This window comes from Silene latifolia, chromosome 6 (assembly GCF_048544455.1).
Source record: "Silene latifolia isolate original U9 population chromosome 6, ASM4854445v1, whole genome shotgun sequence".
Classification (NCBI taxonomy): Eukaryota; Viridiplantae; Streptophyta; class Magnoliopsida; order Caryophyllales; family Caryophyllaceae; genus Silene; species Silene latifolia.
In genome coordinates, this window is record NC_133531.1 from 77,609,292 (window position 1) to 77,620,866 (window position 11,575).

The following is an 11,575-nucleotide window of genomic DNA, read 5'->3' on the forward strand; positions in this document are numbered from 1 at the left end:
CTCTTATTTGTTATCCTCAAAAGAAAAGACGAACAAAGTTGCCATGGCCAATTGTAGCGATGCAATCATCAGAAGATGCAATTCCATGCGAAAATATTCAAGAGATGTTAGTTACTTACTTACTTGCCATCCGCCAATTGTATATTTGTATCAATTATCTCAACTCCCCTTAAGGGTGGAAGACCACCAGGTAGCTCCTTAATGAGTTGTTGAACCTCCAATGGGACAGACCCGTCCTAAAAAAACTTGGCACAATAGATGGTAGAAGGGGGAAAACTCCTGACGAAGATACCTAAAAAACTTAGCACAATAGATGGTAGGAGGAGGGAAACTCGCTTATGATTCGATACTCTTATTCAACAAAGCATCCAAATTCCGAAGTACATTAAAGCAGGAAAATCCAATCCTAACAGCAGTTGGTACAAGACATACATATATATATATGATGTTTATCAAGCATTCTCAACACCAACTAATTCAATCAGCATCTTCTCATAGTCTCCACTAGTATCCCCAGCAATAGCACGATCAAGAGGAACGGTGTTTCTACGATAGTACTCTTCCTTGATCCGTTTCATGTCTACCTCAGCACGAGTAGCAACGACTCTTGTCAGAGCATTTTCATCGGTGCCTAGCTTGTTTATGGCCAGACGAAGGACCTTCTCAAAGTATTTTTCAGGGGTGGTCAAGCATTTGATGGTTGCTCTCAACAATTTCAGGTAATCATCCTTGGGATCTGCCTTGAGATCCTGAACATGTCACCAAACCTCGGTGTTAGCTATAACCCATTGTACTTCATAATAATGATAATTTCAGGACGACTCTTTAATCAGGTATTGCAGGGATAAAAAAAATAAAAAAAAGCTCCATAGATATTCACTTGGGTTGGGCAATATGCCCCAAGGGAAAAAAAAAAGGAAAATTTTATTGCACGGCCTGCCTTACTGATACAAAAGCGGAAGCTTTAACGAACTTTTAACGAACTTAGAATCGTCACGTAGTAAGCGCGACGAGTTAACAGAATTTAACAAACTTGTTACGGATATTTAGCTTGTGATTCGGCCTTGAATACAAGCTAATGGTGCCCAACGTACAAACTACCTCGTTTGTTTGTTAGACGAAGATTTGAATTACAATCTCAAATCGGGTTTGTGATCAAAACTTGATCGGATTTTCTGGAATTTTATTAAATCGTTGAATGCCTCCAAGAGCATACAATCTAGCCTTTAAATAATAGTAATGTCTCCTTAAACACCGAGACTCCTAAACAAACTTGACGACGATTATTAAATCTAAATTTAATCCACACACCCAACAATTGAATCTTAACAGCTAGCGTTCTAACTAAAAGCTAAGATACTAATCCAGGGATTAGTTTTATTAATTTTGACTAAGCTTCCTAATTGACTTGGCCTTCCTCGAACCCGACTCAGTTCGAAACTGGGCCCCCATTAAGCAACAAACCAACTCCACTCCAACCCATATGCAACGCTGCTCCAAGATACAAGTTCATCTCAATAGGTCCCGAGTTCGAGCCCTGCTCCTGTGACGAGCCAATAACCACATCATCTATTATACTTGTATCATCCCCTCCGGCTTGCGAAGGAATTGTCCTCAATTCCGCTAACCCGTCATCATCCAAGTAAGGTGAAAGGTCGCCAACATTAAAGGTAGCGTGTACCCCGTGGCCTCCAGGCAGCTCGAGTTTATAAGCATTATCATTAATTTTCTCGCTGATCTTGAATGGACCTTCGGCACGGGGCATGAGCTTGCTCTTCCGCTTCCCAGGGAATCGTTCCTTTCGTAGGTGGAGCCAAACCAAGTCACTGGGACTAAACACTCGCTAGGGATGTCAATTTCACCCGCATCCGCTTTAAACCGATCCACCCGAACTAAACGGATGAAAAGCGGGTGACGGGTGAGTCGGGTGACGGATCGGGTCGGGTTCGGGTGGGAAGTTTTCACCCGTCACCCGATCCATCCACCCGATTAAAAAAAAAAAAAAAAAAAAAAAAGAAGAATTTTCCTCCACCTTCCTGTATATATAGCCTGTGGTCCTATTTTCTTATGAAAACCCTAAAAAGTATTTCATTTTATCTGCCTGCCGCCCCTACTCTCTCTCTCTCCCCCCTAATTTTCTACCACTATTTTCCGATCACCGCAACACCACCTCTGTCACATCATGAAAAACATCTCTCTTACGACTCTCACCTTATTGTATACTGCCATCGTCCTTCGACCATAGCCCACCACCGATCGTATCTTACTATAGTAGTCGCATCTCTCTCCGCCAACCATTAAGATCTACTTGATTCCACCATTCTTGCCACGGTAGGCATTTAAGGTTGCTGTCATAGCCTTATAGGTAGCGCACTGGTGGTGAAAACAACCGTTCTAGTAATACTCTATGTATATGTAACAACAATGTATTTTCAGCTTTGACATTTGTAATGACATTCTGGTGTTATATTATGGATGAAATGGATGAGTTTTCTTATTGAACTTGTTTGCAATTGATTAAATTGTTGTTTTTATTGTTATTTTGTTGCTCTATCTTTTCTGTATATTTTCACTTCTAACACCCGTTAATCACCCGATCCACCCGAATCATCCATGGATGACGGGTGGATTGGATTCGGGTGAGGCAGTAGTCGGGTGATGGGTGGATCGGGTGGCTTGGGTGGAGTCGGGTGATGGAGCGGATTCACCTTCACCCGATCCATACCCGATCCATTGACATCCCTAACACTCGCGGCTTGCGATGCTTATTCGATCGCTCCTTATAAGCTGCATTCACCTTTTCAATTCGTAGCTTAACTTGTTCATGCAATTTCAACATAGCTTTCAACTTGGCTTCAGCATCTTTGTGAACTAACTCGTCCCTTGGCACCGGCAACAAGTCGATTGGCATAAACGGATTAACACTATACACGACCTCAAATGAGGAGTGTTTAGTAGCATAGGTCGGAGACCGATTATAAGCAATTCTGCGTGGGCCAACTTTATATCCCAATCACGCTGAGTTTTGTTCACCAATCCTCGCAGCAGCGTACCCAACGTACGGTTAGTCACCTCCGTCTGCCCATCTGTTTGCGGATGATGAGAGGTACTAAATAACAGTTTCGTACCAACCTTTCTCCACAAAGTCTTCCAGAAATAGCTCAAAAATTTAACGTCTCGATCTGACACAATGGACCGTGGCACTCCATGTAAACGAACCACTTCCCGAAAGTAAAGATCCGCTACATTAGCCGCATCATCTGTTTTGTGACTGGCGATAAAATGCGCCATCTTTGAAAACCGGTCCACTACTACCATGATAGCATCCATACCTCGTTGAGTGCGACGCAAGGCTATCACGAAATCCATTGAAACGTCCTCCCAAGGCCGGTTCGGCACGGGTAGAGGTATATATTCGCCGGCCTTGAAACGACTCTTCGCCAGCTGGCAATTAACACATTTTCCAACCAGCTCTTGAATATTTCCAAACATTTTAGGCCAATAAAAATACTCTTGGGAGTATTTCCAAGGTCTTTTGTGGACCAAAATGGCCAGCAATGCCACCGCTATGTGCCTCACGCACCAACAATTCCCGAATCGGATGTCTCGGAATGCAAAGTTTGTTACCCTTGAATAAAAATCCATCCTGCAACTGAAAGTCCCTGCAAGAACCAGTCCCACATTCCGCATAAATCTCCCCAAAATCTCCATCAGTGGCATAATATTCCTTGATTAATTCGAAACCGAGTAATTTCACTTCAAGGGTAGCTAAGACTGGTGTCTACGTGACAAAGCATCAGCCACTATATTTTCTTTCCCTTCCTTGTACTTGGACGAGAATTGGAAGGACTGTAAAAATTCAACCCACTTGGCGTGCCGTGGGTTCAGTTTCTGCGGCCCATTAATATATTTCAAAGACTCGTGGTCGGAATGTAGAACAAAATGATTAGGACGAAGATAATGGCTCCAATGGTTCAAAGCCCGAACTATTGCATAAAATTCTTTGTCGTAAGTAGAGTAATTACAACGTGTCCCACTTAACTTCTCGGAAAAATAAGCTATGGGACGCCTATTTTGAACAAGAACTGCACCAATCCCAACCCCGCTAGCGTCACACTCCACCTCGAAAGGCTTTGTAAAATCTGGTAAGGCTAGTATAGGGGCCTCACAAAGCTTCTCCTTTATCAGTTCAAAGGCCGCCTTTTGAACAGCCTCGTTCCATGAGAACGAACCCTTTTTCAAACATTCTGTTATCGGGCTTGTAATCGTACTGAAGTCTCGTATAAAACGACGATAAAATGAAGCTAGGCCATGAAAAGACCGGACTTCGAATAAAGATGAAGGGACAGGCCAAGTTCGGATGGCTTCGACCTTACTCTTGTCGACAGAAACTCCGTCCTTGGATACCACGTACCCCAAAAAAATCACTTCATTAACTAAAAAGGAGCATTTCTCAGCCTTTCCATACAATTTTTGGATGCGTAATACCTCGAACACTCTCCGTAGGTGCTCCAAGTGATCAGTAAACTGTAAATTAATATATCGTCTAAGTAAACTACAACAAATTTACCAATGAAAGCTTTAAGTACCTCGTTCATCAGACGCATAAAGGTGCTCGGAGCGTTGGTTAAACCGAAAGGCATGACCATCCATTCGTAGAGTCCATGCTTTGTTTTGAATGCCGTCTTCCACTCGTCTCCTTCTTTCATTCTAATTTGATGGTACCCACTTCTCAAGTTTATTTTGGAAAATAACTCAGAACCATGTAACTCATCCAACATGTCGTCGAGTCTCGGAATAGGAAACCTATATTTGATAGTAATATTATTTATAGCGCGGCTATCAATACACATACGCCATGAGCCATCCTTCTTAGGTACCAACAAAACCGGAACCGCACAAGGGCTGAGACTTTCTCGCACATAACGACGCTCGAGCAATTCCTCAATTTGACGTTGAAGCTCTTTTGTCTCTTCTGGGTTACATCGGTACGCAGCTTTATTGGGTAAGGGTGCCCCTGGAACAAGGTCGGTCTGGTGTTCAATACCCCGTATAGGGGGTAATCCTTGAGGCGCATCCTCGGAAACACATCCCTAATTCTTCCAATAAACGGTCCAGCTCCAATTTACCCGATTCAGCATGTAATACCAGACACGACTCCCGCTGTTCTTTAGCTATGAGTGCGTAGATGCGCCCTCCTTCTTGAATAATCTGCTCAACTTCTTTCCCACTGATTTCTCTTCCACTGACGAGTAAAGATGGGTTAGATTTCCTATTTCGCCCGGAATAAATAGAACGCACATTGTCAGGGGACATAGGTTTAAGCACAATCCTTTTCCCGTTCTTTATTAAGGTCAGTATATTGCTCCTCCCTTGATGTAGTACGTTTCGATCAAACTGCCAAGGACGTCCCAACAATAGATGACAAGCATCCATCGGCACTACGTCACAAAGAACCTCGTCCTCATACGGACCCATAGCGAAATTCACCCTTGCTTGCTTAGTGACCCTTACTTTATTTCCATCATCGAGCCAATGCAACGCGTAAGGTCTTGGGTGCGGTAGGGTGGCTAATGAAAGTTTGTCAATCAATTCGGTCGACGCAACATTCGTGCAACTACCCCCATCCACTATAACACTACACCAGCGGTTTAATCTGACATTTGGTATGAAACAATTGATTTCGCTGCTCCTCATCCTTTGCTTCTTCTGTCGAATGTAGCATACGTCGCAATACCAAGGTAGTATCATAAATAGGGGCATCGAAAATCAGGTCTTCACCCGACTCTTCCTCGCCCTGTGTTACGAACAGACCCTCCTCTTCGATCATCACGTCATATAATTCATCTCGGACACTAATAGCTTCCCTTAATGTCACGTTTCTCTTGTTAGGGCAGTCACTCTCAAAGTGACCAAAGTGACCGAAACCCTGACACTTGAAACAACGGATTTTAGACAAGTCCCGCTCCTTCCCCTTAGTCTCAATACGGTCTGGTATAGATGATACTGATTTGGTGTTCACGCTGGTACTAGGATCAGCTCCCCCTAGTTTCAGACCTTCTCCCTTGTTCCATACGCTCGGCCTCGGAGTAGTCGTAGAATTAGCTCGTGAATTTTTCAGTTGGGCCTCGACTTTAAGACAAAGAGTACACAACATATCGAAGGAGGCATATTGTTGTAGTTCGACTTTATCGACTATGTTACGATTTATTCCCCTGCTAAATCTTGCCATCTTTTGCTCTTCGATTTCCTCAATTTCTCCCATAAGAGTGAGTTTTTCAAATTCCGCAATATAATTGGTAACGGATAAACTACCCTGAGTTAAATCTGCTATTTTTTTATATAAGTCGATCTTATAGCTTTTGGGTACATACCTTTATCGCAACTTTCGTTTGAGGTCTTCCCAGGAATTGATTTTATTCTTGCCCTCTCTTGCACGTCGTTCCTTCAAATTTTCAAACCACAAGGATGCGTTTCTCACCAGTTTTAATATGGCGTATTTGCAGCTCTTTTCGTCAGACAATTCTTTAAACTCGAACATACGCTGTATTTTCCGTTCCCACTCCAAATAATCCTCGGGGTCCGTGCTCCCTTCGAATTCTGGAAGTTCAGTAAGCTTGAACTCGTCTACCTTCCGAATTGGTTCCCCTCGCTGTGCTTGAAATCGAGATGCCCCCGGAGGAAGGTTCCTCAAAGCCTCACGAAGGCTATTAAGGAAGTTTGGGTCGTCAAAGTTTTCCATTACTGGTTAGGATCAAGAGCCGAAGCTCTGATACCAGATGATACAAAAGCGGAAGCTTTAACGAACTTTTAACGAACTTAGAATCGTCACGTAGTAAGCGCGACGAGTTAACAGAATTTAACAAACTTGTTACGAATATTTAGCTTGTGATTCGGCCTTGAATACAAGCTAATGGTGCCCAACGAACAAACTACCTCGTTTGTTTGTTAGACGAAGATTTGAATTACAATCTCAAATCGGGTTTGTGATCAAAACTTGATCGGATTTTCTGGAATTTTATTAAATCGTTGAATGCCTCCAAGAGCATACAATCTAGCCTTTAAATAATAGTAATGTCTCCTTAAACACCGAGACTCCTAAACAAACTTGACGACGATTATTAGATCTAAATTTAATCCACACCCAACAATTAAATCTTAACAGCTAGCATTCTAACTAAAAGCTAAGATACGAATCCAGGAATTAGTTTTATTAATTTTGACTAAGCTTCCTAATTGACTTGGCCTTCCTCGAACCCGACTCAGTTCGAAACTGGGCCCCCATTAAGCAACAAACCAACTCCACTCCAACCCATATGCAACGCTGCTCCAAGATACAAGTTCATCTGAATAGGTCCCGAGTTCGAGTTCGAGTTCGAGTTCGAGCCCAGCTCCTGTGACGAGCCAATAACCACATCATCTATTATACTTGTATCACTTACTTTACGGCTCCGAGTGTTGGGCCATGAAACATTGTCACATTCAAAAAATGAGTGTGGCGGAGATGCGTATGTTGAGGTGGATGTGCAGCCATACAAGGAAAGATCATTTAAGGAATGAGGTGATTAGGGAAAATGTGAAAGTGGCGCCAATAGAGGACAAGATGATGGAAAACCGACTAAGATGGTTTGACCACGTGAGAAGGAGACCTATGGACACACCCGTTAGGAGGCTGGAGACTTGGGGAACATAAAAGGTTGATAGGGGTAGAGGGAGACCAAAACAGACATGGCTGGGAATGATAGAACACGATATGAGATTTCTCGGGCTTGATGAGGTAATAGTGACGGAGAGGGCACAATGGAGGGAAATGATACATGTGGATTTTTAGTATTTGACGTTCTTTGAAATATTTAATGTTTTTATTTAATTTTTAAAAATGTATTTGTTCTTTTCGGTTTTATTACACCTTTTTACCAACAGCTTTCTTATATATTAATACTGGTTCACTTTTAAGGTTTTCCGGACCCTTAAGGTTACTTCGGTTTTCAAAATCGTTTTAATCTTTATTCTCGATTTAAATTCTAAGTTTTTATAAAAGAAATCCGGATTTTAAAACCTTAAGTGTTCCTTCTTTTGTATTATGTTTCACTCCCTTTTTGTTTTTCACTTTTTTCTTTTCTATATTTTCGCATTTTGAGGTGTGCGTTTACCCAAGGACGGTTCTAAAGGATGATTCATGTCAGCCGACCCCAAATCATTTCGGGACTAAGGCTCGGTGGTTGTTGTTGTTGTTGTTGTTGTAGATATTCACTTGGGTTGATTTTGTCAGTTTAGAGTAACTTCGCTAAATCATTCATCAAATTGATTTTGTTGAAACTGTGGTTTCGTTCTGTGATTTGTTTTCTAGCGTGCAGATAGAAAAAGGGCCCAACATTATTTTCATAATTAGTTTATCTTTTGAGCTTTTAAAAAAAAAAAAGTTTCATAATCAAAATGCAACGGTTAGCATTACCTTAGTAATAGCATGGCCAAAGTCATTGTTGTAGCGGTTGAGTGTAGCACTCAGCTGGGCTTTGCTTCTTGTAGATATGATTCGGATGAGCTCATCATCAGCATAAGCCTTGTCAGAGATCTTCTCATGAAGTATCTTAGCCTCAGATTTCGCGAGATGAGTGTTGATCTCCGGCCCTTCATATCTGTACGAGCTCACTAGAGCAACCAAAAGCTGCAAAGTCATTGACATAAGCTTTATTATCCAATTACTATGTATTATATAGCCTGTGAAATTATCAATACGCAGTCTACATGTTTCAATGTACCTTGCGGAAGTCTCCAGTAGTGTGATGAGCAACATCCTCTTCAATGGATTTCTGGAAGCGAGAGTGATAGGCGCGCCTTGCTGCAAAAAGGTCATCAGAAGATCGAGTACAAGCAACTTCAATGAGAACCCAGTTGCTTGAGGTGAATTTCTTGGTTGCTTCATTAGCCAAAAATGCATCACGCTCTGGAGGATCCAGGGTAAACAAATGCACTATCCTCTGCACCACACCCATCAGATTTCATTTAGAACCAACACCTCAGATCATCAAATTTACTGCTAGGTAATCAGAGAGGAGCCCAGAATTAGAGATGGGTAGAAAAATCCCTGTGGAAATCTAATTTTCCAATAAATTTTAGGGAAATCTGGGTGGCGACAATAAGAATTTAAATCAAAAATATATTCAGGGTACTAGTTCTAATGCTATATTCACTCTTGTACGTAATGCCGAAAACTAACGCCCCTAAAATATAATCAGTGTATATATTTAACTAAGGTTATCCCATGATCAATTAATTAATTTAGAAAGAGTAAAACCAAATTACCTCAAAGTCACTACTAAGCTCCTTGTCAAGAGTTTTAAGGAGATCTTCTCCATGGGTTGAAGCATAAGCCTCGCGAATCAACTTACGCTGGGTAGCATTTCTGTGAGCCAATATTGTTATAATCAAGTCCTCGTTGGTTCCCCATCCTGAAATGTTCAAATCAAAATACAGTCAATGTTCCGATTTCATATGAGACGCAAAGATCAGTACATGCAGCGGGGAGGGGATTCGAATCAAGGACTATTTTACCTTATACCTCAATCTAAGGCTGTCTTTGGTAAATTATCCCAAATTAAAAACCCTTACTTACCACACATCAAAGTCAGGAAAATTCACAAGTCTGAGCAACAATGCCCACAAAGATCAACATTGGCATTACTAAAATCCTAATAAAACCCACATCAAAATAGTACGAGTAAAATTCTGAACTTTGAGGCGCAAAGATCAACATTGGCATTACTACACTTGATCCAAAACCAATTCTATACAATGCCATACTCCTCCGTCCGTCTCAATCATTTGTTTTAACTTTTTTATTTGTCGTGGGTAGACGAAGATCAACATTTGCGTTGTTGAATTACCAGTTAATTATATGAATCATACTAAAAACATGAGCATAACAAGATCAACATGTAATTACGATACATCCCATGTAACATCATCTTACCACATAATCACAAATTGGAAACATATAATGTAATCAAGACTCAGATCAACAAAACAAAACACAAATAACCCCCACTAAAAAAAAAAGATGAAAAAGGAAAAATAACCTGCAAAAGCTTTGTGAAGTTGCTCAACATCCTCAGAAACATTAGGAAGAGCAGCAGGAACGGTGAGGGTTGCCATTTTCTGAAGATGGTGTGTTTAGATGAGAGATTTAAAGGAGGTTTAAAGGTTTTCTTAAGAGTTAAGATGGTGACTTATGGTTTTATAGCAAGGAAAAGGATGGGATGCAATAATGCATTATTATGATCATAAATTATTGCCTTATTGGGTCATATTTAATTATTATTACTCCAGCTACTCTCCTATAGGACCGTCCTATACTATAGGACGAGCCCAATAGGAGTAATTAGCCCAAATAAGTTTGGGAATAAGCGGCATACTAAAGCTCTTGTGACTAGTGAGTCTTGCCAAATAAACTCTCCTCCTCCAATCTTCATAGTCATGAACTCATCATTGACTCATGGTTTCTATTCGCAAACTCTCCCTCACACGTGTAACCACCGACCTCACCTATCATCACCATTGTACACCGATACCTACTCCCTCTTTACCTATGGCCAACCTTGTCTCCTCCTTCTAATCAAGTAACGCACAAAAAACGCCCACTACTACGGTGGCATTGAATTCAACAAGCAGGTTTGGAATCTGATTTAGAGCACAATTTCCAAGATGAAAATCCCGATTTTGAAGTTCTAACAACGAATTGTTTTAACTTGTTCACACTCATATTTTTCATATTTGAAAACTCTGAGTATTAAGTTGAAATCAATGGGTTTTAAATTAAATTAAATACTCAATTCATTCGTATTTGAAAATAATTGGTTTCTTTTAACTGACCCAAACATTTAGATTGATAACTAATAGTCTAAATTTCAAAACATACATTTTTAATTTTAAAATTTCATAAGTTTTTGATGAGAATACATTATCATGCTCTTTTATGCTTTGAAAAGTATGACTTTTAGTTTAAACACTAGTAAATTTAGTTTGATAAATCTAGTGTTTTAAATTGTTCTCTATTTGTATAAAGTAGGTATGGAGTTTGTTTTTAGTTTGATAACTTGGTATTTTAGTTTTAAAACGTAGTATCTTGAGGTTAATATTTGCGAGGATTGTGCGGTTTGCAATCGTTAGTCACAGCGAGCCAGACGGTTGTGATATCGCTGAATGATCATGGAGTGGGGTTTTGGTCTGATTTTGGGGTTGGGGGTCTAATAACCTTGCCGTGATTTTATGCAGAACTGGGTGGATGGGAAATCAAACATTACAGAGGGTGAGAGTTTGAGAGAGGTGGTTGAAGTGTGAAGAGATGCGTTTTTTTTTTTAAAATTAATTTTTTTTTGGGCCTTTTATGTTAATGGGCTGGTCTCATGGTATGAGACCGCCTTATATAACAATTTGTATTATTACTCGTACAATTTTGGTATGCAATTGGCATTACTGTATATTTGTTAAATTTGTAACGATCGTAATTTCCGGTAGGTGGACTGGATTACTTTAGTCGTGTTTACATTTTCAAGCCTTGCTTAGTGATGAGGTT

At 40.6% G+C, this 11,575-nt stretch overlaps 1 protein-coding gene across 2 annotated transcripts; it reads right to left on the bottom strand.

The window, feature by feature from the left end:
* Window positions 1-321: 321 nt before the first annotated feature.
* Window positions 322-11,575, bottom strand: LOC141586892 (annexin Gh1-like). 2 transcript variants are annotated; one of them, XM_074408288.1, is made up of 6 exons: window positions 11,446-11,575; window positions 10,080-10,323; window positions 9,307-9,452; window positions 8,763-8,981; window positions 8,456-8,668; window positions 322-749 (listed from the first exon to the last, which is right to left on the bottom strand). In XM_074408288.1, the coding sequence occupies exons 2-6, from the start codon at window positions 10,153-10,155 to the stop codon at window positions 453-455; spliced, it is 951 nt and encodes a 316-aa protein (XP_074264389.1). In that variant the 5' UTR covers window positions 10,156-10,323; window positions 11,446-11,575; the 3' UTR covers window positions 322-452. The 2 variants fall into 2 exon arrangements, with proteins under 2 accessions (XP_074264389.1, XP_074264390.1); XM_074408289.1 differs by lacking the exon at window positions 11,446-11,575 and having other exon boundaries at window positions 10,080-10,333.

Coding starts and splice junctions, on each gene's coding strand:
- LOC141586892 (XM_074408288.1), bottom strand. CDS start 10,155: ATGGCAACCCTCACCGTTCCTGCTGCTCTTCCTAATGTTTCTGAGGAT. Junction 8,669..8,762: donor CTACTGGAGACTTCCGCAAG/GTACATTGAAAC, acceptor ATGACTTTGCAG/CTTTTGGTTGCTCTAGTGAG. Junction 750..8,455: donor TTGGCCATGCTATTACTAAG/GTAATGCTAACC, acceptor TGACATGTTCAG/GATCTCAAGGCAGATCCCAA.